Source organism: Scardinius erythrophthalmus (genome assembly GCF_964197995.2).
Source record: "Scardinius erythrophthalmus genome assembly, contig: HAP1_SCAFFOLD_199, whole genome shotgun sequence".
Classification (NCBI taxonomy): domain Eukaryota; kingdom Metazoa; phylum Chordata; class Actinopteri; order Cypriniformes; family Leuciscidae; genus Scardinius; species Scardinius erythrophthalmus.
Window position 1 is genome coordinate 77,982 of NW_028296412.1, and position 25,001 is coordinate 102,982.

Sequence of the window (25,001 nt, forward strand, 5' to 3'; positions counted from 1 at the left end):
TTGAGGATTACTGTGAATATTGAAAGATGTGAGTTTTAATTACATGTAATGAACACAATCTAGAAGGTTTCTAATACTCTCAGGAATGATTTTCAGTTGAAATTTCATATTGATGTGTAAAATTTGAAAGAAGGCTAAATGAGTTACCATTTAACCAAATTTAACTATGTTGTTGCTTCTTAAAACACACACACACACACACACACACACACACACACACACACACAAGGAGACCAGCCTTTGTCACAAATGTGAGAGTGACACGTCCGGGTTATCCAGTAGGTGGAGACATGCACTTTCATTTTATTGCAACTACACAGCACAAACCACAGAAGAAGAGCAGCAGGACAGAAGAGCAGTTTGATATCTGTAACGTTATATGAGTGAAATGAGTCTGTTGTGAAGTTGATTATGGATGAAGTTACTGGAGCTCAGCTGATCGCTGAGGCGCTCAAATCTCAGGTCTGTGTTGTGTTGCCGGGTGTGTTTTCTCTAAGTTTCTCCTGTATATTTAAATGAAATAATCTAAGTAGGCTATCTAATCAAAACCTTTGTCAAAACCTAGTCATTAACGTGTATTTTACTTGCAGAGTTGTTGTTTTTCCATTGCAACATTCGTGCAAAGAATCGCCTGCTGTACTATTGAACTTGGACAGTGTGTCAAAGGTTCCGCGCATGCGCAATAGAGCTGTCAATAAACGTGTGATCAAAACACTAAATAGGGCATGGAGATGAAATTGTGTGTATTTCACATTATGGTCAAAAAAATTATTAGATAAAAAAAGAAAGAAAGAACAATAAAGAAATCTCTAACAACTTGACTAAATATGTCGCCTGAATCAGGGGCTTCAAACTTTTAGATGTCACAGACCCAAAATAAGATTATCTAAAAAAATAAAAGGCAGATATATATTTTCATGTATAGAACGCCCCATTAATACTGTGAAAAATTAATTAAATATTAAAACAATTGAATAAAAAAATATAATGAGATGTGTTAGATGTATCATTTATTCTTTTAAATCCGTTTTATTTATTTACTTATTTAGTTAAATAATTTCATTTTAATCAGATTTATTACTATTTTTTCTTTAATTTTAATCAATTACTTTTGTTAATTATTTTTATTAATTATTTCTATATATATTAATCAAATGTATATGCTTATTATGTATTTATTTAAATCAAATTTTATTTATTTTAATATTTGATATTTTAATCAAGGTAGGTTAGTTAGTTGTTTGTTTGTTCATAATATTTTAATCAAGGTAGGTTAGTTAGTTGTTTGTTTGTTCATAATATTTTAATCAAGGTAGGTTAGTTGTTTGTTTGTTCATATAATCTTATTTTTATTATTTATTTTTTATTTTATTTTAAAATGTACACTGTTGTTCTCTAAACTTTTCCACAGTGAAAACCTCTGGCCTAAATGTACTGCTTCTTTTATTGTGGCTTGGATTACTAGAAATACTTTTAATATTACAACGAGTATTTAACATATTAGTATGTCTATTAGGTATGTCTTTTCTTATATTTAACTCCATCTGCAGAATGTGGAGTACATGTTTGGCATCGTTGGCGTGCCCATCATCGAGGTGGCCATGGCCGCCCAAACAGCGGGCATCAAGTACGTGGGCATGCGCAATGAACAAGCAGTAAGACAGTCTCTCTTTCCACTGTCATTTCAAATGTGTCCTGCTTTCATTACAATGAAGACCATCTGGGTGTGTGTTTCCATGTATCTTCTCTCACCTAACAGGCCTGCTATGCTGCGTCTGCTATCGGGTATTTGACAGGATGGTATGAATATGTCAGGTCTTTTTTTTTTTTTTACTTGTTTTTTCTCATGCTGTTTTGCTGAAATATCATTTCCTTTCCTTAGGCCAGCTGTGTGCCTGGTGGTGTCTGGACCTGGGCTGATTCATGCTCTCGGAGGAATGGCCAATGCTAACACGAACTGCTGGTAGCGAACTCCCACACTGCTGAATTCACTTAAAATGAAAGGGAATTGACCTCAAATGGGCCATTTTTTTACTTTTCTTCTCTTGTTTGAAATCACAGGCCTGTCATTGTCATCGGCGGCTCATCTGATAGGAACCAAGAAACCACAGGAGCATTTCAGGAGTTCCCTCAAGTAGGGTCGATAGGAAATGTTTGGCTTTAGTACAAAATAGCCTCTGTATCTCTGGTATCAGTTTTACTGATTTGATACATTAAGCAACAAATAAACAGCATTTGGTGACTGATAAATGAAACGTTCAATCAGTAGATTCAAATATTTAGTGATTCATCTCATATATATATATATATGAAGAGTTCAGATGCAAAAGCCTCTAAGTGCCATCTGAAATTTTCTTCTAGAATGATCATTTTTATCAAGCTCATATATTTAAGTTCAGTAATTTCACTTAAATGACAATTAATAGGTCATTTTCATTGCCATTTAAGTGAAATTACTGAACTTAAATATACAAGCTTGATAAAAATGATCATTCTAGAAGAAAATTTCAGATGGCACTTAGAGGCTTTTGCATCTGAACTCTTCATGTGCTTAACATATCATTTGTATTTATTTTCTTGTGTCTCTTTAACCTGTGATATTCTTTTTCTTGTTTCTCATCAGGTTGAAGCTTGTCGTCTGTATAGCAAGTTTTCTGCTCGACCAAGCAGCCTTGAGATGATACCAGCTGTAGTTGAAAAAGTAAATTGTGTTTTAAGACCCCATGAAATCAAAAATTCAAGTTTTGTTGCTTGTTGTCCATGCCTGTCAGCTTTGAGGCCATCTATATGATATAACAAAAAAGTTTATATACATTTTAGCAGATATACATTTTTGAAATTTGCGTTTTTAGCACTGCCCTATGTTTGTCAAACATTTAATTGGTTCCTGAAATTAAATGCTCCTAATGTAGGCGAAATATACAATTTACAATGTTCTGTTTGTGTTGTTTAGGCTGTAAGGAGCAGCATTTATGGCCGCCCAGGAGCTTGTTACATAGACATAGCTGGAGACATGGTGAACGCCAAAATAGACCGGACCAGTGTCAGGTGAGCTTTATGCAGACTTGAAGATTAATCATAGCAATGGGGACTAACTAGTTTATGATGTGATGATCACTTATTGATGTTTTTTCTTTTGCATCTTGAAATATGCACAATTGCATTGCTTGTATGCACGTTCTTCATTTTTCCTTAGGTTTGTTTCCTGTTGTCCTGCTCCTCCTGTGAGTCAGGCTGACAGCAGGGAGATCACACAGGCTGTCAGGCTCCTCAAAGCGGCTCAGAGGCCTCTGATCATCGTGGGCAAAGGTGAACAGAATAGAACTGAATGACCCAGGTGTTTGAGCATCTTCAAGGCATGCAGTGTTGAGCTGTGATCTGGCGCAGGTGCGGCGTATGCCAGGGCGGAGAAGGAGATCAGGGAGCTGGTGGAGGTCACTGGAATCCCCTTCCTTCCCACACCTATGGGGAAAGGAGTACTGCCGGATGACCACTCCAACTGTGTTGCTGCAGCCAGATCCAGGTATGTGTGTGAATGATCTTTACAAAATCTCTTTTTAATGGAACCGACTGATGTGATGCCCATCTCTCTCTGTTCTAGAGCTCTATTGCAGGCTGATGTTGTAGTGTTGCTGGGTGCCAGACTCAACTGGATCCTGCACTTTGGTTTTCCACCAAGATTCAGTCCTCATGTGAAGATCATTCAGGTTAGTTGCAGCCTGGAGACTCAGTAAGTTGCTGCAACATCGGCGTAAAGACTTTAAAGTCCACCTGCAGTGCAGTCAATAATTGTATCCCTTAAAACTTGCCTTTGATAATCAAAATGACATATTTAAATGTTTTTTTTTTCCTGTGAAAATAATTTTGTCATGCCTTAAAGGGTTAGTTCACCCAAAAATGAAAATTATGTCATTAATCACTCACCCTCATGTCGTTCTAAACCCGTAAGACATTCGTTTATCTTGACAATCTACGTAACTACCACTTTCAAGCCCTCAGAAAGGTGGTAAAGACATTATTAAATTAATCCATGTGACTCCAGTGGTTTAACCTCAGTTTTATGAAGCGATGCGAGTACTGTTTACTAAAAAAATACATAATTTACCACTTTTATTAATACCACCAATATTAATCTAAAACAACATGCATACGTTGTGGTGCTCTCGTTTGTTGGAGATTCATATTTTGTGAATAAAGTGGTAAATTATGGGTTTTTTTTAGCAAACAGTACTCGCATCGCTTCATGAAATTGAGCCTAAACCACTGGAGTCACATGGATTACTTTAATGATGTCTTTACTACCTTTCTGGGGCTTGGAAGTGGTAGTTGTGTAGGCTGTCAATGGAGGGACAGAAAGCTGTCAGATTTTATTAAAAAGATCTTAATATGTGTTCCGAAGATGAACGAATGTCTCACAGGTTTGGAACGACTTGATGGTGAGTAATTAATGACAGAATTTAAATTTTTGGCTGAACAATCCCTTTAAAATAGCTTGAATGTAACTCTACAGCCTTGCTTCATTGTATATAAGCGGAACTCCCTGATCCATTCTGCCAACTGTAGTAAACGCTACACAATAGCAAGTGGAAATATTGGTTTAATTCAGCCATGTTTGAACCAGAAACTGATTCATGAGAACAAATTATACAGGGTCGTCTACAAGGCGATGTATCAGAATGGTAATGAATTTTATGTACCGCTCTCTACAACGTCGGACACATAACGGTAATTTATATGATTAGCCTTTGGCTTGACTACATTATAAAACAGCTAATAATGTGTTGCTAATGTTACACAAACCACGTTCCCGTTCGCTATTTAGAGTCAGGCAGTTGCCATCTGCATTTTTAGAAACCAGCATCTTTAGAAACGCTTCGAACATCTTAAAGCATATTAAAAACACCACATATAAATATATAAACAACATTAAAAACTTAATTTGCACAACAGGGAGTCTTTAAAATGACTAAATGATCTTCAGTTTATTGTGAATTTGTTTAGGTGGATCTATGTGCGGAGGAGTTGAGTAATAATGTGAGAGCTGCATCTGCTCTGCTTGGAGACATACGGGCTGTGGTCAGCCAGGTAAACCACAGTATCACCTGAGTTATCTTACATAAATGCAATGCTTTTTGGTTTTGCACCCTTATCTGCATCATGACAATCTACACTCTCAGAAAAAAAGGTACAAAAGCTGTCACTGAGGTGGTACCCTTTCAAAAGGTACTCCTTTGTACCATATTAGTATCTCAAAGATATATATTAGAACCTTTTTTAAATGGCTATTTTTTTTCTAAAAGTATATGTTCTATAGATTCCCAATATCCCTATGAAATACAGTATGTTTTGTAGCATTTATTTCCTTTTAGTTCGACTTATAATGTTACACAAATGTTTTTAGCAAAAATGCATCATTTAATTTATTTTCTCAATTAAAATGGCAGTTTTTCTATACCTGTTTTTATTGGCTTACGTCTTTGCCTGTGAAATGAGGAATCAGAATTTGGAATCAGTGTTGATAGGTATAAATGGATGGCTACATGTTAATTTGCTCATTTTGCAGTTTAATAGGGTGGAAAACTTATGGAAAATCATGTTAACCATGAAATGGCCCCTTAAATCTTGTTTTCTACTTGGTTTAAAGCTGTTGGAGACTGTAAGGTCAGAGTCCTGGAGATTTCCTTCTGATTCACAATGGTGGGCAACACTGAGGGACAAAATGACTGCCAATGCTCAGATATCAAAGGTGAGCTTGTGTGAGCTTGCTTTCTGTAAACATGTCAACTGTGAATTTAGCATTTTTAGAATTAGATGAACCATTGTTGTGTCCCACAGACCCTTGCTCTCCAGTCCACTCTGCCCATGAACTACTACACAGCGTTCCACCACATTTCTGAGCTCCTGCCCAAAGACTGCATCATAGTGAGCGAGGGAGCGAACACGATGGACATCGGCCGTACCATGCTGCTCAATTACCTCCCGCGACACAGGTGACAAAAGATCATATTCTCCCTTTTTTATCCCTAGATCAGTATTCACTGTTTAGCTGTCCAGATCCAGACCTGGAATTGGTTCAGCTTGAACCGTGAATCATTCTTTATGAATTAAAATGTCAACATTCTTAAACAGGGGACAGAAAAAATGATGTGCTCTGATTGTCATGACCATGGCAAATTTTAAGCTAGCTCTGATGTGACATTTCAAATAGGAAATGGTTTGTGTGTGATGAGAGAAATAGAGGACGACATTCAGATTTTTTTCTGCTGTGAGAAAGTTGAGATCACAAGAAAGCTACCTTTTATGTTGAGGTTAAAAGAAAACCACTTTTGTTATTTTTTTAGATTACTTATTACGTGAAAACTTGTGTTATGTGTACATCATGAGAAAATAACTTTTGTTATGTTTAGATCACAAAAAAACAACATTTGTTATGTTTACGTTAAGACATTTTTTTTTTTAGATAATGAGAACATTTGTTGATTAGATCACAAAAACAACTAAAGTTTAGATAACTAACATAAGAAAACAACTTTTGTTATTTTAGATCACAAAAACAGAATTTGTTATGTTTAGATCATGAGAACCGGATTTGTTTGCATCATAACAAACAACTTTTGTTGTTTAAATCATGAGAAAAACACTGCTTTGATCCCACACACACATAAAACGTTTGCTATATTTAGATAATGAGAAAATTTGTTGTTTATATAAAAAAAGATATATTTTGATCGTAAAAAACATCTTTTATTATGTTTTGATCATGAGACAACAACTTTTGTGATGTTTAGATCACAGGAATAACAAAATTTTCATTTCAGCTGTATGACATATTGACTCCTATAAGTTAGGCTTATTTGCTTTGGCCTTTTACTGGGAAGGAAATTTAAAGAATGTACCGTAGTGTTGGTAGCTCTATTAAATGTTGAGTTCTACTGTAATGTTGTCCAGAGCAGTAATCTAAATGTCTTGTACAGGTTAGATGCAGGCACGTTTGGCACTATGGGGGTGGGTCCAGGCTTTGCCATTGCCGCAGCAGTTTTGGAGCAGACGCAGAAGAGCGCTCAGAGAGTGGTGTGTGTAGAGGGAGACAGCGCTTTCGGTTTCTCTGGCATGGAGGTGGAGACCATGTGCAGGTGAATTACACATCATGATGCATCAGTCTAATCATTATTTATCTTAGACATAGAGCTCCACCTTCAGGACGTTTGTGCGGTGTGCATACTTTTTATAATGGTTCTATTTGCTCTGCCTCATTATAACTACTTTTAATTCTGAATAGGTATAAGCTACCCATCATCATCATAGTAATAAACAACAATGGCATCTACAGTGGAGTGGATCCAGAAACATGGAAAGAGATGGAAAAGATGGGAGACATGACCACCATGTGAGTATTGAGCCTAAGGGAAGTTCTGGGTTCTAAAGCAGAGGTGCCTGAAACTGAAATCCATGGACCGAAAGTAAATATTTTATTATATCATATAAATTTACAGTATCTACACTTTAGCGCAGTGCAAAAGAAAAAAATTGTTAAAACAAACTACAAATTAGAAATGAAGATAATGCTTCAATGGCTTGTTTTGTTTCTCATTTTTGACAATAGACGGTAATGTAAGTTTTGCGACTTTACTGTATATCTTGCCAATTCAGACTTTATGACTCTATATTTGACAATTCTGAGAAAAAAGGCAGAACTGTGAGATATAAACTCACAATTGCTAGAAAAAAAGTCTGAATTGTAAGATGCCTGTAAATTGTACAAATAAATATAGTCAATAAGTTAATTGTTAAAAAGGAATTTAATTTAGTGTAACAGATAGGCGTCAGTAGGCTTAATTTCTATTGAAGTCAGCTGGTATCAAACGCTGACTATAATACTGACCTGTGTGTGTCTTAGTGCTCCTCCAGTGACCCTGCTACCAGAGGCACGGTACGAGCAGGTGATGACTGCGTTTAGGGGTCGGGGGTATCTGGTTCGAACGGTGGAAGAACTCCGCAGTGCACTACAGGAGAGTCTGAAAAACACAGAGATGCCCAGCCTCATCAACGTACTTATAGACCCGGCCTCAGACCGCAAACAACAGGTACTGCACACACACACACACACACACACACACACACACACACACACACACACACACACACACACACGCAGTCTTACATTTTAGTTAAATCAGTTGGAATATCATTAAGAAAAGAGGAACCTCTGCTGCAACCTGTATTAATGGCTGTGCCCATAGTACGGGATTGTTGTGATTTGTGTCAAATTCAGAACAGATACTTCTAAAGACACCCTCCTCAGTTTACAATCATTAATTGAGTATTGTGAAACAAATAAAAAAGGAGTCAAATATTTCCTGATTGAAAGGGGAGCGTGCAAGCCGCACTGAATGTGAATGTGCAATTCTTCAGAGTCTGATCACCTTATTTTATTACAGAACTGCAAGAATACAATACAAACATGTCACATTACAGAGCATTAGAATTAGACAAAGCTTCAAATATTAATTACGACTAAAGTCTATTTTGGGAGGATTGAAGGTTTGGGGAAAATTTGTATTAAACGATATACAAGGCAATTATCAATAATTAGATCAATTTGATGTTGTTTAAGAGAGAGCGAGATTAAGCATAAATTACCCGAGTCTGTGCGTGTCTCAACAGTGTTCGGCAGTAGCATCTCTACTATTAGAGAAACTAAGTTTATCTGCTTCAAAAACAGCGCCGTTATTACCTTGCTACTGAGAAATGTCATGTAGCTTTTAAGTTGCTATCTACTTTAGCCGTGCGTTTCCCTGAAAATAATTGCACAGCTTAGAACATTTGTCAACCAATCAGTTTCAAGCATTTAACAGCCCCATAGTATAACAATAAAACACAACTCAGTTGTATATTCTTACACAGGAAAAACACAGAATCTTAGTTATTGGCAATTGAGTAGCGTGGTGTTGTTGGACCTTTGAAGTACAGCATGCCAGTTAAGCATGCCATGACAAGGCCTGTGTAACCTTAAATTTCAACACTAAGGCCCCGATCACACCTAACGTTACGCGTTTTTTGCAGTGAGAGGCGCTTTTTTTCAATTGTTTTCCTATGGCAGGGAGTGTTCTGTGCGCTGTATGCGCCCCAGGCGCCTCGCAATTTACGCATAGACAGTATAAGAAATGGACACAGAGACCCCATTGGATTCAACGGGGAAAAGTGAAGTCAATTAGAAGCACTCACTTCCTGATGGCTGAGCGTACTCCGCAGACTCAAACTGAGCTTGACGACGTAGATGTAACGTGAGCAACCCGTCTGTCTTCTAGTAGCTGTGCCAAGAGAAATCTGAATCATTCCCTTCCGAAACTTGCAGAGACGGAGAGCGTGAGTATGAGCTGTCCATGAGCTAGGAAGTATTCTGATTAATTACTTTGTCATTTTGCCTCCACGTCCCCCCGATTGCCCGCGAGCTTCTCCTCCTGTCTATACGGTAATTTCTCTACTGTGCGACAGAGAGTCGCGTAGTTATGACGCAATCGTTTGCCTAGTTTTACAAAAACTGCTTCTACGGGGCCATAACGTAAGATACAAGGTAATGGAGCCTTTTATACATTTTCGTGTTTCTTTAGAAATAAATAATGGACAAATGGCGTCTTTAAACGCCTCAGACGTGAAGTTATTCGCCGTCAAAGTGACGCCAAAATGAATGGGAGTCAATGGATTGCTAACAGCAGGTGATGGTCTGCTAATCAATGGCGGCCACCAGGGAAGCTTTAGTTTTTTCTGAAAGATTACCCCCTTGCATTTACCGCCTGCTGCGCCTCGCGTGCGTTTTTGCAGTTGAAAAAAAAAGCAACTCCGAGCGGAAAAAGCGCCCAATGTCATCGCGTTTTTTTTCCACTGTCCAATCGAATGAATGGAGAGGCGGGCCTTCCCCGCTGTAAAGCTACAGTAGCTTTGAACGTCCGGAGAGAGTGCGAAGGTGGAGGGTAAACTTGTGGTACTCTCGCGGGTTACCAGGACCTTAACGACTTCACGAACCAACTACCACAATGTTAACGGAAAGTAAATAAAGTTAGTAAAAGCCTGCTTTGACATTTACATGACTGACAGGACAGCTGTTTCGGTGGTTGCCTCATAAAAAACGCAGCGCACTGCTCTTGCTGTGTGATCGGGGAAGTGCTGTGTGCCTCGCGTTTTCAAACCTGAAGGTGTGATCGGGGCCTTACACACTCCATATATATATATATATATATATATATATATATATATATACATATATATATATATATATATATATATATATATATATATATATATATATATATACCTCTCCCTCTCTCATATACACACACCGTAAACATATCTGACCTTGAAAGTTATGAGGCCCCATTATTGAAAGTTGTGACCCTCTTTGTTGTGCTGGTTGTATCCTGGCAACCACACGCAGACGTATTGAAGGATTGAGTGTCATAGCGAGCTGGAACACTGAAACTCTTTCACACCAACACTCAAAAGGGCTTCCCCAACGATGAATGGAAACTTTCTAGTGTTACAGAAGCATTTAGAAGTAAACAGGGTCGACTTCAATGGAGTTTATTCATGTGTAAACCTTTGTTGTCTTTAATGTTTATATCATAATGAGACTGTGTTTACCTCCTAGGAGTTTCCCTGGCTGACACGGTCAAATCTTTAAAAGCTGACAGAGGTATCGGATGTCGGATCACACTGCATCTTACACTACATTTTGGTCAATTTATTGATTTACTGTAGGTGGCACCGTTTCCTATAAAAAGAAGCAAATGTATAATTTTAAATAATCTTAGTCTCTTCTGACTGAAATGAATTTCCATAGAATCCAGTGCTTTCTTTAAATACTTAAAAGACATAGTTCACACAAAAATGAAAAATTCTGTAATAATTTACCTCATGTCGTTCCAAATCTGATTGATTTTATGTTTCTTGTAGAACCCTAAATTAGATTTTTGAAGATTTTCCAGCAGCTCTTTCTATACAACCCAAGAAATGAGTTCCATCGTTCTGAAGTAGTTTTTAAATGTCTGAAATAAGGTCTGTGGTTAAAACAAGCTCAAGATATTTTCACATTATATTCTACAACATATACCTCACTCGTGCTCTCACTCTATACTCATGCTCTTGTAAACTATATTTTAACTCTACAACTTTCCACCTTGTAGATTTTAAATAGCTTTGTGTTTGGTGATGGTGAAGTTGAAGTCATGTGGCTGTGGTGTAGTCCATTTAAAACCTAAATTTAGCTTTTTATTGCTGCTGATTGTATTTAGTCTTCAAAATGTTGATGTGCGAAACGTAAGAATCATAAACTTTTGTTGTTCACAAAGCATATTGTCTGCAATAATCCAAAAGCCAATGAAAAAATCCTATTGACTTATTGTTGAGGGATGCTACATTCCAGGTTGGCATACAAAAAATACGTCATCCCTTCAGCACTTTATAGTGACCGTGTCTGTGAAACTCGTATGTGATTCATATGATTTGTGTAAGTCTTCTAAAGTTATTCTACAGCTTTATGTGAGGAATAAGCTGACTTTTAAGTCATTATTCACATATAATATTCATGTCTTGCATCTAGCCCGCATTGTTTTATTCCTTTTCATAGCTATAAAAGAGCAGTGGGAAGATTCTTCAAAATATATATATTTTTTGTTCCACAGAGGAAAGAAAGTCTTACAAATTTGCAATGACATGAGGGTGAGTAAATGATGACAGAATTTTTAGGTGAACTTTTAATTTTGAAGAAAAAAGGCTAAATAACAATGTCAAAGAACAAATTAAGGGACATTTTGCTAGTTAATACTATCTGTTTGATAATGTTATTTGACTTTTTCAGTTAATTATTTTAATTCCCACTGTATATTTTGAGTATTTTAACCTCTGATCTCAGGTCAGTGTTGTGTGCACTGCTCCTGAGGGCTTCCGTTCAAGCTCATCTCAGTATCTGTGTAATTGAGGTCTTCCTGTCCTCGTCTTGTGCTCTTTCATAAGGTATCATTAATGTGGTGCTTTATCACAGAGTGAGAGAGCTTCTCTTCCTTGGCCTTGGCAGATCACGCCATTTTCACAATTCCACATTGTGGAAATGTTCCCAACAGTTTTACAGCAACAATTTTCACAGCCAAATGTGTAAAGGTGAGAATGCTCACATTATAAAAGCCTTATAATTGTGTTAATTATTGTGCATTAACAAAAATGGCCTTATGTACATTGTTATTGTATAAAAAATATAGTGATTTAAAAATATTTTTCTAATAAGAAACAGTGAATGTACTGTAATTTGATGTTCTTTGAAAGATTTTGTTGTAAAATTAAAATGCGATTCATAAGAAGCCATCTCTGCCTGTCTTTCTCTCCATCTCCCTGCCTGTCTGTCTCCTTGGTTCTGCACTTTGTCTGATTGCAGGCGTTTACAGACTGCATGTCCCATCAGGCTTTTAAACGGCCCTCTTCATAATTGCTCTGTCATTAATTCTGAGGGAAAGTAAAGGCGCCAATAAATTGTGAGCAGTGGTGGTCGATAAGTCCTGAAGAGAGAGAGAAAAAAAAAAAAAAGGACACCGAGAGGGAGGGCGAGGTAAACGAGGGGGTCTGGAAAACATCTGTGATATTCCACTACAGAGCATGCAGGCTAATTCTGTCATTTTATGCATGTGTGTGTATCACATGCCAGTGGCAGCCCGTCTCAGATTTAAGTTCTCATTTCGAACATTATAGATGCTCAAGCCTCAAACCAAACCCAGCAGGTTTGACTTTCTATCGTTCTATAAAAACTGAGATCATCTATAAATGAATGCCGGTAGTTAAACTTTACCACTTGCATGACACCTTGTCACTTCAATGTCATTTCTATCCATACTGTTTTGTTTTCTCTGTCCATTTGAGGCAGGGGAAACAAAGGCAGTGCTGGCAGTAGTAACAGGCTAATATTGGCTACAGAGGGCAGCTGACCGGCTGCCTCCTGTATATTTAGCTCAGGGCCAATACATGGGAGAGGTGTAACAGACATTGGCTGGCATTCACTTCTCCTAAAGGCGTGGATCTAGAGTGTGTGAGAGAGAGAGTGGCAGGGAGAGAGAGGAGTAGTGCGGGACTGCCTCAGATCACTCCTCGGTGCTATTGGAGGTAGACGGCAGCCGACAGCATGATTCTGCTCTCGCTTGGACTATATTTTCAACTCTTCTGCTATGTGTCGTCATTCTCTTACGTGGAGAACATATTCCCTCTCCCTACAGGTAAGACATCACTCTCTTTTGCACATGTTTGGTAGGTGCTGATATTAGGGGTTTTCTCTTACAGAGGGAAGTTTGTTTGCACAATATGCAGCATAAGCTTGTTTGACTAACTTGGTATTTTCATGAATCATGCAAATTGAATAAATGCATTTGCAGAATATTCATAACTTGACTTGGGTTGCACTGCAAGTTATGAGATGTTGCCCTGATTTTGCAATCAATTTCCCCACAGGCATCAATGAATTATCTCTGGTTATTATCTCTAATGGCAAAATGGCAGTGTTTCAGTTTTGTCGGCCAATACTGCAGTGAAAAGTTTAATTAGGCAAGTGCTTGTTTTTTTTTGCAAAGTTAACAGATTTTTTTGTACTTTATATTTTAATGTACTGTGATACATGTATATATGGTCACTTTTTTTTGTCCTGCACAACAATAACATATATATAAATATTAATATTTATATATATATATATATATATATATATATATATATATATATATATATATATATATATATATAAAGTATTTCGACACTAAAGTCACACTTAATGTATGAATATCATTGCATTTTATACAACATATCAAAGCAAGTACCATTTATTTTAAATAAAGACAGATTATACATAACCCCAAATATTCAAAACACAAATTAGGTTGATAAAACAATACATATACTGTTCAATATGACAAGAAAAAGTAATTTTCAGATGTAAGTAGATTCTAGTAAATGCAGTGAACTGCATTTATTTAGTACACATCTTTTTCGTCAGCACCTGACCAATTAATACTAGCACTTACCTTTTCTATTCTATACTATTATATTTGTTTTGTTTAAAAAAATAATAATAATTATAATAACCTTGCTATGTGTACTGTGCTAGACTAACTGAGATTTGTTACAGCACTTGTATACTGTTTCCCTCTTGTTGGTCTGATTGCTTCTATTGTTCTCCTCATTTGTAAGTTGCTTTGGATAAAATTGTCTGCTAATTGATTAAATGTAACTGTGTGAACTTGAGGTGAACTGACTTTGTCAAATCACCTTGACGCCAGTTGAAGAAGTCATCATAAATGCCTTATTTCTTAGAAAATCTCTAGCGTCATGTGTTTGCAGATAAATCTTTAAATATCCAGTAGTTTCAGGAATGAATGGCCTTTCGTTACTCTCTTATCCACATGATAACTATCATAGCTGTCACGTGTGTCAGTCTCTTTTTTCCAAAACAGTGGTGTGAAACACTGTTCCCCTGGCCCACGTGTCTGTTGACATGTTCCTCATGAACCTCATTTCCCCGCATCTAGATCTCCAGTTGCTGGAAACCAGAAAGAAATTCAACCCCTGCTGTTTACTGAGTCCACCTCCGCCCCCTCTCTTCCCTCCACCCCCTTCACTGTGGCGGCCGGGGTCTCTGGTGAGTCCTGACACATGACTGCTGATCCAGCACCTGAATTTGATGTAGGTTCCCAGTCAAGGGTTACATCAAGGGTTCAGAGTGTGAATAAATACATTAAGTTTGTCCCCATGACAACAACAGCTGTGTCTACATCACTTTGATAAATAAATGCAAATAAAAGTCAAAAGAGGTTTGTGATTACCACTGAGGCTGCAAAGAGTGTAACTATTTTTTTTAACATTTTCTCATTTCCATCATATTTCTCAGATGTTATTTTACGTGACTTGTCTTATAGACGGAGACTGGTGTTACACCAAAAAAGGGGAACTCAGAAGAGAAGCACAGTCCCACAACCCACACATGTTCCCCAGGGCCTCCAGGACCTCCAGGACCAGCAGGATCTCCTGGCCCTCAGGTATGTGCTTCAAATGTGATATAATGTTGAGGACGAAACCATAGGCCTAAACTACACAGATAACTATGAAATAAGCCATTTTAAGACACATTCAAATACAGTACATTTTCTGTCACAAAAACTGGCAAGTTTTTAAAATAAAACGTGACTGTAATCAACTCAAATCAGCAAAAATCTGTTGTTGTTTGAAGGCTAGTTTGATTTTTACACTGTTTGAATGGCAAACACTGTGTACAAGAGCTAGAGGGTATATGAGGGTATACAAAAGGAAAAATCTTGTTTAGATTCCTAAAATGCTCTTTGTTTTGGTTCTCTTTATTCTCTTTTATCAATCAGTAACCATGACAACAAATATTGAATGAGAACTTCAAACTTACTGTGCGTTCACACCGGACGCGAATAGCGTGTCAAATTCGCGCATGCCGCGTCTAGTTATACGCTTGACCACTTTGTGTTAATTCGTAAATGGTAAAAACAAAAGTTTGAAGCGAATTATTTACACACTGTTTTTAACTAAAAATGAAAAAAGTTTATGCATTTTGGCTGTTCATTTACACGTCAATGTCAGACTTTTGAAAAGGGGTTTCAAAACGATACCGTTATCATCTCTGTGTAAAGTACAAAAAAAAAAATGTCTAAAGCACATGTGTATTACGTGTTCAGTCTATGCATGCGCATTTGGTGCGAGTGTCCTGTAAAAGAATGTATATGTGCGCAGGCGCGTAGTCTAGGCTTTGTCTTTTTAAATAGGCATAGTCTATTTAAAAAGTGACAAAGTGACATTGCCAACTACTGGCCTGGCAGCATAATACAGCGTTTTGAGTCGTTTTTACGGACCCGTTTGAACGGGAATTGTTGTAACAATGTCGTCATTTGTACCAAAAAAAAAACTTTCCGTTTTTAGTACATTGTTGTCGTGTAAACATACCCTAAAACACACTGAAACTAAATAAAACCCTTACAGATACTCAGGACAGTTGTATCAGCGTGACATTTGTTTCTTTATGAATTTTTATTCAAAAATGTAAAACTTGCTCATCATAGAAAAATTGTATTCGAGTCAATGTATTTTTTATGTATTTCTGAATAAATTAATAGATCTGAATAAAACAAGTAATAAAAACTCAGTGAGTGTTTTAGCGCAATTTTCTGACGTCATGGGATCACAACACTAAGAGATAGTAAATCTTTTTTTTTTTTTGTGCGTTCCCGAGATTAGACCTTCCTTAACATAATGCCGAAAACCCGAAGTCTCTAGGTGGTCTGGTTGAGGAGGAGATAGAAGTGCAAGATTGGTGCGCACAGACAGAACAGAAATCATGAGTTAACAATCGCAATTTTGTCCGTTGGAAAATTGCGCTAAAAATTAGCATCATGTCATTGACACATACGCTATGTTTACCAGTACAGACTCTGTCAAACTCAAATGTTAAGTATTTATTCATAAGTAATAACAGCAGTCACAGGCAAGTTTGTTGAGGGTTGCGTAGTTGGTGTAGGTGCTTCAAGGAAGCTGAGTATTGGGTTGTCACAATGGTCAGTTCCAGCTCTGTAATTAGCCTTCATAACCCTCTCAGCAAGTGAGACCCGTGTGAGTTCCCCAGACGTCTTTCTGTAGTGACACGGATGTGACCAGTTTGGCCCCCCACGACACAGCAGGCCATTAACGCTCCACATTTAGAGCAGATGGAAATAGACCTTTTTCCATTGCCAGTCTCTGCTCCATCGTGCCATTCTTAGAAACAACCCCAAGAGAGACACACAGACACTCGAAGCCCCAAGAGAGAGTTCACCCCTTCCCTGCAAGTTCACTCTGAAAACAGTTTGATCCCTGTCATAGGTTTTCAATTATGTGGTTAATATTATTGTGATTGTCAGCCAGGAAGACTTGGTCAAAATAACTGTTATAGATACTTTGGCTTTAGACTATGATATTACCTGAAATTGCACAAGGTTTTCTATAAGGTTTTGCAATGTCTTTGTTATGATCAGGGTCCTGCTGGACTGCCAGGACCAAAGGGACCAAAGGGAGATAAGGTACGCCTCATACTTATGCAAATATACATACCTAAGTGATCCAGTGATCAGCATATGCATATTATGAATTTATTATAGTAATTATAATAACTGGCCAATAACTAGGTACTGACCCTGAACCTACCCCAAAACCTAACCTATATTACTTATATTACCTGATGTTACTTATATTACACATACTGTAATTTCTTCTTTTTCTTTTTCTTTTTTTTCTTCTTCTTCCACTTTAAAAAATATGTTCTGGGTTCTAACAAAGTCCTTTTAGGCAAGTCGTGCCACTCGGCCGCCATCTTGGCAACGCCTCCGGGCAGCTATTTCGGACTAACAAGACCAGGCTCCTATCTAAATGAATGGGCAGAGAGTCAGAACTGCACTTTCACTGGTCACCGGGACATAAAAACTGCATGTATAGAAACAGCAGTAAAATATGATAAAAATCGCTGAAAAAGTTTAATGACTTTGCCCCAAAATAAGGTTTAAAACGCCTTTTCCCCCACAGGTTATACTTTTACTACGCATGCGCAAGGATTCACGTTCACGACACCAACTTCATTCACGTCTCCAACTTCATTCACGTCTCTATCCAGAATGCCGGTGTTGTGCCAAGCAATTAAACAATTATATGTATTTAAATGTCTGAAACCTAAAATAAACATTATGTGGTTAAACACACTGAACAGTTGTGATATAGCCTATGACAAGCGCTGAGCGCGTCCGTCTTTGGCTCAGCGCCAGCCACAGCGCGAAAGCACAGGTTGAATATGGCAGTTATGTCACGTCACTGTACATTCGCTCCTTAGTGGTCAGCTGCTGACTGTTAAAAGCAGATGATTGGCTTTCCAGCGGGAGGGGCGGGACATGTGCATACAACCGCCATCTTTGCCGTTACGGGTTTTCCTTATATATTTGTATTGAGGATTGAGGAAGTGGCATGTCTCATATAAATTGTCTCTGGTTCTAATCACAGCATCTGTGACATTCTGTTAATTACTATGAACAATAATTTATCTTAGTTTCTAAAAACTAACAAAAATCACACATATAGGATTAGATGCATGACTAGAGTTTAAAAACTGGATAACTTTGCACAGACAATGTTTGTAAGCAAATTCTCTCACAGTATTTGTATGTGTCTTTTATACCATTAACATTATGCCTTGCCCCATAGACTTCTATTGTAAGTACATTACTATGAACACAATTTTTGCTTGTTTTTCAAACTGAGGGATGGGTTAGAATAATTGGTAACAATTTATTTTACAATGTCCTTGTTACACATGTTACATGTAGTTCTTATAGTAATTAATATAAATTGTGAATAACATGCAACCAATCAAAACCACATCCTAATTCTAACCCTAAAGTAAGTACATGTAGCTAATTATTATTACTCAATACTTAAATGTATAATTAAACTGTAACACAGACATCTTAAAATAAAGTGTAACTGAATAATTTTCTGTGGTAATTATCATCATGCCAAAGATGCTGTAAATGGCAACCTTGTGGATTCCTTTAATTCACATGGCAATCCCTGCCATGTGTTTAAAAGGATAGTTAATTCTTATGTAACTCATTCTCATGTTACTCCAAACCTTAAACCAAACCTATTACCTTCTTCTGTGGAACACTTTAGAAGATATTTTGAAAAATGTCTCAGTGTTTTCTGTACATGAATGTTAATGTAGTCCAGTGTTGTTTTGGACCCCAATGACTTGCATTGTATGGGCAAAAACAGATTCTTTACCCTAATAATTCACCCAAAAATAAAAATTCTGTCATTAATTACTCACTCTCATGTCATTCCAAACATTACGAAACCTCGTTCATCTTCAGAACACAAATGAAGATCTTTTTAATGAAATCTGAGAGCTTTCTGTCCCTCCATTGACAGCTACGCAACTACCACTTTGACACTTCAAAAAGTTCATAAAGAGATCGTAAAACTAATCCATGTGAATCGAGCTTTATATGATGAACAGATTGAATTTAGGCTTTTATTCACATTTAAACATTCATCAACCCGCACATCAGTTATGGTAAATGGAAGCTTGAGCATGTTCGCTTGTAGCGAGAGAACCAATGAGGTTCATTCTCGTGTTACGCAGCGCGTTTGAGCTTCCTCACGAACCAATGAGGTTCATTCTTTTGTTACGCAGCACGTTTGAGATTCCTCACGAACCAATGAGGTTCATTCTTTTGTTACGCAGCACGTTTGAGATTCCTCACGAACCAATGAGGTTCGTTCTCGTGTTACGCAGCACATTTGAGCTTCCTCACGAACCAATGAGGTTCATTCTCGAGTTATGCAGCACGTTTGAGATTCCTCACGAACCAATGAGGTTAATTCGCGTGTTACGCAGCACGTTTGAGCTTCCTCACGAACCAATGAGGTTCATTCTCGTGTTATGCAGCACATTTGAACTTCTGCGGGAACCAATGAGGTTCATTCACGTGTTATGCAGCACATTTGAGCTTCTGCGGGAACCAATGAGGTTCATTTGCTTGTTACGCAGCTTATTTAAGCTTTTGTAAGAGGTTTGTTCTTGCTCTGTCAACGGAGGGACAGAAAGTTCTCAGATTTCAAAAATATCTTTATTTGTTAAACGAAGATGAATGAAAGTGAACCATCCCTTTTAAATATCTACTTTTGTGTTCCACAGAAGATATATAGGTTTACAGTTGCTGAATAAATGATGACAAATTTTCATTTTTGGATGAACTATTCCTTTAAGTCAATGACACTATCAGGACAAGACTGTATATATTGTGCAAAACACTGATGGACTGACTCTGTTCTTATTTCCTCCTCCCTTCCTCTGTGTTGCCAGGGTGAAATTGGAAGACCTGGACAAAAGGTGAGACTTAATGTCCTCTACTTTCCAATAAGTGGATTTGCCAAAAGAACAATGAATGAGAGATGCACACACATACACTTTCACAACTGCAGCTGGGTGGAATTCAAAGCAAGCGCAACCTTGACACAGATACGCAGGTCACATGTTTCCACATGATCTTCTGTATGTATAAGCAGCGGAGTGCTTAAAACATCAGGGGACGCTTATGGTCACCCTCATTAGGTTCAATCCACAATGGAACATCCCCATGGCTCCTATCCCACAATGTGATTTGTGGCTTGTGTGGTTTCCTGGAAGGCATTTGGGACCAGAGTCAGTAATACCTACTGCGGTTAAACCGAGAAGCCACTAAACCACTGCGCAGGGATCTGGGTGTGCTGGTGCATTGTTTTACTCCAGGCAGGCACTGAGAGTAGAGTGCTACTGCTGTAGGAAGCTTTGCAGCATTGCATAGTAATTTCGCTTAGTGCTGGGGCAGCCCAATAAATCATTCGCTCTCCCACAATCCCAGGCTCCTGCCCTTAGCACATAATTTAATTAAAGCCAGGAGACTGATGGGGATTGGTTTAGTTTGCTCTCTCTCTCTCTCTCTCTCTCTCTCTCTCTCTCTCTCTCTCTCTCTCTCTCTCTCTCTCTCTCTCTCTCTCTCTCTCTCTCTCTCTCTCTCTCTCTCTCTCTCTCTCTCTCTCTCTCTCTCTCTCTCTCTCTCTCTCTCTCTCTCTCTCTCTCTCTCTCTCTCTCTCTCTCTCTCTCTCTCTCTCTCTCTCTCTCTCCTGATGGCTGTTTTGTCCCTCAGAGCACACTCAGAACACACGTTGTCCTCACCTTGTCCTTATTGCTCTGTGTTTGAGGAGACAATCATCTTTAGGTGTTAAAAGGAACATAAGTCATAACACCTAGATAATACTCAATAGAATCGTAAATATTCCACTACATTTGTGTTCTTTGCATTTGGACATATGCCTGCCTCAATTACATTTCTGATTTACTGTATCAGTGCTGTTATCGTTAACGACTGTTTTTGTCGAAGACCAGCTGTTACATCCAGATCGGATTCAGAATGGTGATCAAAACATAGATGGAGTAGATCGAGTCCATCAACTCTCCTAATGCTTTGCACAGTCCTATAGCTCGTTCTGGTTTCGACATTTCATTCAGTAACATTTATCAGTTTTGATTTATATGCTGTTTATTATTGATGATCGCGTTATTTTACGTATGCATCTGCTTACATATGATATCGCTTGTTTCTGCTTCCTCTTCACATGTCTTTTGATCAGAAGATGTGTAATAGCGCCCCCTACCGTATAACAGTGAAAATACGTGAAGATGTTGGGGAAAGAGTTAATAAAGTCTATTTAAACTCAAATTTGTATACCTTACACATGGCATGAAATGGAATTTGTGCTAGTCTTTTCTTCCCTATTGGAATGTATATCCGAGTGAAACAGTTTCATAAACAAGAAATGTAGGGCGGGACTTGATTTTGTCCATCAGGAATTGATTGGATGGTTGTGGTTTGCTGTTACTGTGATGTCATGTGAGTGACAGCTTGTCCCACCCTCGTGCTGAGAGAAACAAGAAAGAGGGAGGGGAGGTTACTTTGATTAAAGTTTACAAGGGCACAGGGCACATAAAATAATGATGGGCACGGATAAATCATTTATAATAAATACTGCAATGTTCCATATAAAAACAAGAACTGTCAGTTTTGACATCATGTTGCTTTACAAAACAAAAAGCTCTCATCCTGCTTTCTGATTGGTCAATACAGCATTTCATCAGTGCTAAAATCCACAATATAAGTTCTGTTGTATCAGGACCATGTTATCAAGCAGAAAGATGCTACTTAATGAATTTACTTAATAAAATTAAGTTTTAATGAAAATCTGTCCTAATCAATTTTGTTATGCGGTAACTGTGCCGAGGCACTGAATTAGATGGCCTCCCATCCAAAACCTGTGAACTAAAGATATGTCAGCCAAAACAATGTCAGCAAACCTGATCATGCAAAATTATTGAAGTAGGGAGAGCGTTTTTTAAGCCAAGACAACTTTCCCAGGACATCCATTTCAGTGAAATCTGAATGTCGCTGAAGTTAAATGTTTAACTTTGTGTGCTAGATTCATAGCTTGTATGTGTTACAGGGGCGCACTGGCCCTCCTGGTCTCCCAGGGCGACAGGGACCAAGCGGATGGCAAGGACCAACTGGGCCTAAAGTGAGTAATTCATTCCATCCTCATGTGAACACGATTCCTGATGATTCTCTTTACAGAAGGCAGGAACTAACTTGAAGTAGATACACATTTGTCAGGATGAAAAAGCAAATATTCTGTATCTCAAAATATTGTAGAATCTAAAACATGTATATTTACCTACATACTGTAAATCTGCAATATTTTTTTTTTTCATAAAACTGTTTTATGTTTAACATAGCCTACTGTAAATTAACATTCAAAGATTTGGGGTCAGTAACATTCTTTTATGTAAAAAAAAAAAAAAAAAGTATCTTATGCTCACCAAGGCTGCATTTATTTGATCATAAATACAGTTAAAAACAGTAATATTGTGAAATATTATTACAATTTAAAATAACAAATTTTTTAAATATATTTTAAAATGTAATTTTAAATTGTAATAATATTTCACAATATTACTGTTTTTAACTTTATTTATGATCAAATAAATGCAGCCTTGGTGAGCATAAGATACTTTTTTTAAAAACATAAAAGAATGTTACTGAACTCAAATCTTTGAATGTTAATTTACAGAAGGCTTCCTGTTTCCTGTTTCTAGCTTTGTAGTTCTTTTGGTTCCCCTTGTTTCTCTATCATAATTTGCACCTGTGTCTTGTTATATAGTTCGCCTGTCTGTGTTTTTAAACCCCAGTGTTTCTTGTATTGTATTTGTCGATGATGTCCTCAGTTCTACTCCTGTGATTCCTGGTTTCTGCTCCTTGTGCTTGGATTATTGTTTAACTAAATGTGTTTAGAATCCTACTGTTCGAGTTTTGCCAGTGTGACCGAACGCTTGAGGCACATTTGCAGTGAATGCTACAGTGACTCCTATGTGTTTTAACAGGGGGAGAAAGGTGACCCTGGGCTGATGGGCATGCCAGGGGCAAAAGGACCAATTGGACCCAAGGTCTGGACACAACGTCCCGAATTATTATTGCTATAGTCATAATGCCTTGTCATATGGACACAGAATAATGTGCTCTGTGTGTTAATGTTAATTTCTTTCATGCAGGGCTTCCCTGGACATAAGGGAGAAAAAGTGAGTTACGTCTCTGAACCCACTATAATTCATCATTCAATTAATTCTTTAACTTTTTTCCCTGTTGTTCATCAAATGGCCCTTTTTATCTTGTGAATGATTTAATGTCACTGGGGTTTTGATGTTGTCCTGCTAGGGTTCACATGGTTTCAGAGGTGAAATTGGCTTAAAGGGTGACAAGGTAAGTTACCAGAGATACAAGTTTGAATCAGTCTAAACCATAATTCATTTTTGTACAAAGACTGCATCTTTCTCTGTTTCAGGGATCAATTGGTCTTCCTGGAATGCTTGGGCAAAAGGTGCTGAAAATATTACTACATTTTTAGCCTTTCATAATATTACAGGATTATGCTAGATGAGGTTATACTGGTTAACTGTATATGCTGTATTATATAATATATTTTATAAGTTATGGTACAGTTAGTACTATTTATAATAATGCAGTGGTCTATTTTTATTGGTAACAATAGGTTCCATTAGTTAACATTAGTTAATGCATTAACTAACATTAACAACAACGAGCAATTCAGTTGTTACAGTATTTATTTATCTTTGTTAACGTTAATTAATAAAAATACAATTTATTACTTTTAATAAGTATCATTACTTTAGTAAATGTTGAAATTAAGATTAACTAAAATTATTTCATGCAAAAAGTACTTTTCATTGTTAGTTCATGTTAATTAATGTAGTTAAATAAAGTTAACAAATGGAACCTTATTGTAAAGTGGTTTTTTTGGGTGAACTAACCCTTTAATATAGTATTTTATATAATTTAAAAATTCTTTCTCAGGGTGAAATGGGCCCAAAAGGAGAACCTGGAAGCTCAGGGAACAGGGGACCCACCGGCCGCCCAGGAAAAAGGGGAAAGCAGGTGATCCATCCTTAAACACATAATAGCAACATGATAACAAAGCTTAAGCATTGGAAATAACTGGCCATTATCATGGATTTCTGATGCAGGGCTCAAAAGGTGACAGGGGTGCAATTGGACCCATGGGACCTGCAGGCCCTCAGGGGGTCTCTGGTCACCCTGGCCCTCCTGGTTTGCCCGCCTCAGGTATTATATTTACATTCAAGTATCAGATCTCAAATCTCTTTTGGTCTCTGAGGAAGGAAACTTTCCTTGGGAAATTACATGGGAATTTTAGAACAAAAGTTTTTTTTACATTATCGTTCAAAAATGTTGGTATTTTTTGTAATGGTGCAATGTTTTTGAAGGGTGCATTTTATTTGATCAAAAACATATATAAATGTAATTTGTTCCTATGATGGCAAAGCTGCATTTTGAAAATAGTTCTGTTTAATGTTGTGGAAACCGTGATAGTTTTTTTTTTTTTTCAGTATTCTTTGATGAATAGAAAGTTCAGAACCACAGCATTTATTTTATATATTTTTACTTAAAGTCTTTACTGTCACTTTTGATCAATTAAATATTAGTTGTTAGTTTGGGGGTTTCACATGGTGATATTGCAGCGTTAGCTATTGCCATGTGCAGATGGTGAAGCACATGATCTTAAATCACCTCAGGAAATCCCACCACTGGTCTATTTAGCTTCAGAAGCAACCTGATCTCCGGCTGAAACAGAAGCCCCAAAGGTGACTGAAGCCATGACATCATGTCCTCAACTGATGGCCGGAGCGGCCAAGCTTTGCGCAGAATCACAAACATTATGTCATCACTTTATTCACAGCACAGCTGCTGTCTTGTTTTGGTTTCTGTGCTTATTAACTCAATTGCTTACTCTTCGTGATAGATGAGGGCCAG

At 37.5% G+C, this 25,001-nt stretch overlaps 2 protein-coding genes across 3 annotated transcripts; both read left to right on the top strand.

Moving 5' to 3' along the window:
* Positions 1 to 328: 328 nt before the first annotated feature.
* On the top strand, positions 329 to 12,353 carry LOC308686355 (2-hydroxyacyl-CoA lyase 1-like). 2 transcript variants are annotated; one of them, XM_081394761.1, is made up of 17 exons: positions 329 to 462; positions 1,551 to 1,655; positions 1,760 to 1,800; positions 1,883 to 1,963; positions 2,062 to 2,134; positions 2,624 to 2,701; positions 2,954 to 3,048; positions 3,197 to 3,309; positions 3,388 to 3,523; positions 3,602 to 3,707; positions 5,002 to 5,085; positions 5,645 to 5,746; positions 5,836 to 5,990; positions 6,975 to 7,133; positions 7,280 to 7,387; positions 7,898 to 8,084; positions 10,646 to 12,353. In XM_081394761.1, the coding sequence occupies exons 1-17, from the start codon at positions 412 to 414 to the stop codon at positions 10,676 to 10,678; spliced, it is 1,707 nt and encodes a 568-aa protein (XP_081250887.1). In that variant the 5' UTR covers positions 329 to 411; the 3' UTR covers positions 10,679 to 12,353. The 2 variants fall into 2 exon arrangements, with proteins under 2 accessions (XP_081250887.1, XP_081250888.1); XM_081394762.1 differs by having other exon boundaries at positions 1,551 to 1,627; positions 10,646 to 12,345.
* Positions 12,354 to 13,107: 754 nt separating this feature from the next.
* On the top strand, positions 13,108 to 24,293 carry LOC308686354 (uncharacterized protein; the record flags this gene model as incomplete). The annotated part of the gene is made up of 12 exons (XM_081394760.1): positions 13,108 to 13,253; positions 14,556 to 14,665; positions 14,943 to 15,062; positions 17,055 to 17,099; positions 19,931 to 19,957; positions 22,105 to 22,176; positions 23,039 to 23,101; positions 23,207 to 23,233; positions 23,370 to 23,414; positions 23,497 to 23,532; positions 24,027 to 24,107; positions 24,197 to 24,293. Coding segments are annotated over exons 1-12 (814 nt in total), but the record flags the coding sequence as incomplete, so codon positions are not given.
* Positions 24,294 to 25,001: the final 708 nt, after the last annotated feature.